Here is a 2,500-nt window from a genome sequence, read left to right on the forward strand (position 1 = left end):
GGAGGGGGAGGGAGGGGGGAGGGGGAGATGGTGGGGGTGGGGGAGATGGTGGGGGAGATGGTGGGGGGAGGGGGAGGGGGTTGGGTGAGGGGTGGTGAGGGGTGTGGTAGGGTGGGTAGGGGTGGTGAGGGTAGGGGGGAGGGGGGGAGATGGTATGGTTGGGTGGGGTGGGTGAGGGTGGGTGGGATGGGGTGGTAGGTGGGAGATGGGGGAGGCGAAAGGAAAAAAGAAAAAACAAAAAAGAGTAAGAAGTAATGTCGAAGACGTTGGAAAAGATCGTAAAAAAGGAGAGAAAACGAGGGCGAAGATAAAAGAAAAAAAAAGAAGGTTGAAAGAAGAAAAAGAAGAAGAAGAAAAAAAAAAAAACGAGAAAATAAAGAGCGAGAGAGAGAAAGTGAGAGAGAAAGGTGGGGGGGAGGGATCAAAAAGAAATTACAATTAATCATTTTAGCATCAGAATCCAACATGTTAAAGAATCAAACACCTTTAAAATCATCCCAGAGAAGTAGTTCCGGACACAGCCAATGGAATTTAATGCAAACACAATATATCTCCAGATGCGATCGAACCCTAGTGCAGTTGAAGATTGCAAGGGCTCGGAGAAGGTAAACAAACATGGAGGGTTTAACAATTTCAAAATATCGTTGCAAAAATGAAAACGAACATATTTTTACTTTCTAAAGGATAGCAAAGTCGTAAATTGCTCAAAAAGTAAGTAGATGATTCACACACAAACACACACAGTATAAGTATTCTTTCAGACATTTAGTATATAAACATTTCTTATCTCAATTCAGAGACCAACACTATAGGGACTTTTATGGCCGAATAAACTTACACATAAAAACAAGAAAATGCGCCGAAGGAGAAAAGTTTAAAAGTAAAATTCCAAAGACATTTCCAGATGAAAAATTAAAAGACGAAAAACGTAATAAGAAATACAAGAATAAACACGACCTTTAAGTTTGACAGTTGAATATAATATGATATTACTTTATATAAGCAGAAAAGATATGCACAATAATAATGATAATAAAAAGACTAAATGCAGCCATTACACCACAATACTCATTTATGTGAATATAAAAAGGAAAAACATATATATTGATAACTATAATCCATTCCAAACACTAAGAAAAGGAAGAAAAGTAAAACATTAAATAACTCGATACTTAAATATGCAATAGATATATTAGGAGTAAACAGGAATAGAAACTCACACAGGTATGTAAAGAATAAAAGATAAGAATAATACCCACTATAAAATAATAAAAACAAAAGTAAGAGAAGGAAGATACAAAGAAAGCAAGGAGACAACACTAAAAAAAAGAGAGAAAAAAAAAACTGATAAAAAAACAAAGAAAATAACTAAAGTAATGAAAATGATCATAATAAAACTAACACTACAACTACAAATGATAACTACTAAAAAAAACAAAAAAAAAACAATAACGACAACAACAACAACAACGATTCTGCATGCGTGTTGCACTTGGCCTTGCAAGACAAATACCTGAACCAGCGCCGTGTTCTGTAGCTGGATCTTCATGTCCCGCGTGGCAGCCAGCACGGCGTTGATGGCTGTCTCGAGGTCGTCTCCCGGCGACAGGGGCTCCTTTTGCTCCTGGTTGGGGGACGGAGGAGGTGAGGGAGGGAGGGGGGTATGAGGGAGGGGGTGTGTGGGAGGGAGGGGGTGAGGGGGTGAGGGGAGGTTGTGGGAGGGAGGGGGTTGTGGGAGGGAGGGGGTTGAGGGAGGGAGGGAGATGAGGGAGGGAGTTGTGGGGGGGAGGGGGTTGTGGGAGGGAGGGGGTTGTGGGAGGGGTGAGGGGGTTGTGGGAGGGGGAAGAGGTTGTAGGAGGGGTCGTGGGAGGTTAGGGAGGGAATGTGAGGGGGAAGGGGGAGAAGAGAGAGTGAGGGGAGGATGGAAAGAAGGGGGGAAGAGTAAGGAAGGAGAGATAGGAGAGGAAGGCAGAGCAGGAAAGGGAATATGGAAGGGTTAGGGTGGAAGGAGGGAGAGGGTGATGAAAAGAAGAGGAGAGGTGGGAGAGAAGGAAGGGGGGAGTGAGGGAAGGGAGGGATATGAGGGAGGGGAAGAACGGGCGACGGAGAGAGGAGAGGGGGTAGGAGCGGGAGGAGGAGAGGGAGGGAGGGAGAGAAAGGAAGAGAAAGACAGATAAGTCACGGAACTTTGACTGGATGAAGATGCTGGTGAGTTTAGCAAAGCACTCACGCACACAAGAACGCACACACATGGATGTACAAACATGAATAGGAAAAAAATAAAAAAGTTCTACATGAAGACACAAGTCCGTACAAACACACTCATACATACAAACACGCACGCACACACCAAACAAACACAAACACACACAAAACAGACAAAAAACAAACAAACACGCAAACACACACAAAACAGACAAACAAAAAAACACACGCAAACACACACACAAAACAGACAAACAAAAAACACGCAAACACACACACAAAACAGACAAACAAA

General features: G+C 43.2%; 1 protein-coding gene across 5 annotated transcripts in view; it reads right to left on the reverse strand.

Annotated features, from left to right (window-relative positions):
- alpha-Catr (alpha-catenin related) overlaps positions 1–2,500 on the reverse strand; it is a 43,465-nt gene that overhangs the window by 23,388 nt on the left and 17,577 nt on the right. For all 5 annotated transcript variants that reach the window (XM_086554961.1, XM_086554960.1, XM_086554959.1 and 2 more), the window contains exon 4: positions 1,514–1,624. In XM_086554961.1, the coding sequence (XP_086411087.1) occupies positions 1,514–1,624 (111 nt within the window). The remainder of the gene's footprint in view (positions 1–1,513; positions 1,625–2,500) is intronic.

The sequence above is a fragment of the Penaeus japonicus genome, unplaced genomic scaffold (assembly GCF_977035675.1).
Source record: "Penaeus japonicus unplaced genomic scaffold, GWHDUDI00000001_assembly GWHDUDI00000030, whole genome shotgun sequence".
Lineage (NCBI taxonomy): Eukaryota > Metazoa > Arthropoda > Malacostraca > Decapoda > Penaeidae > Penaeus > Penaeus japonicus.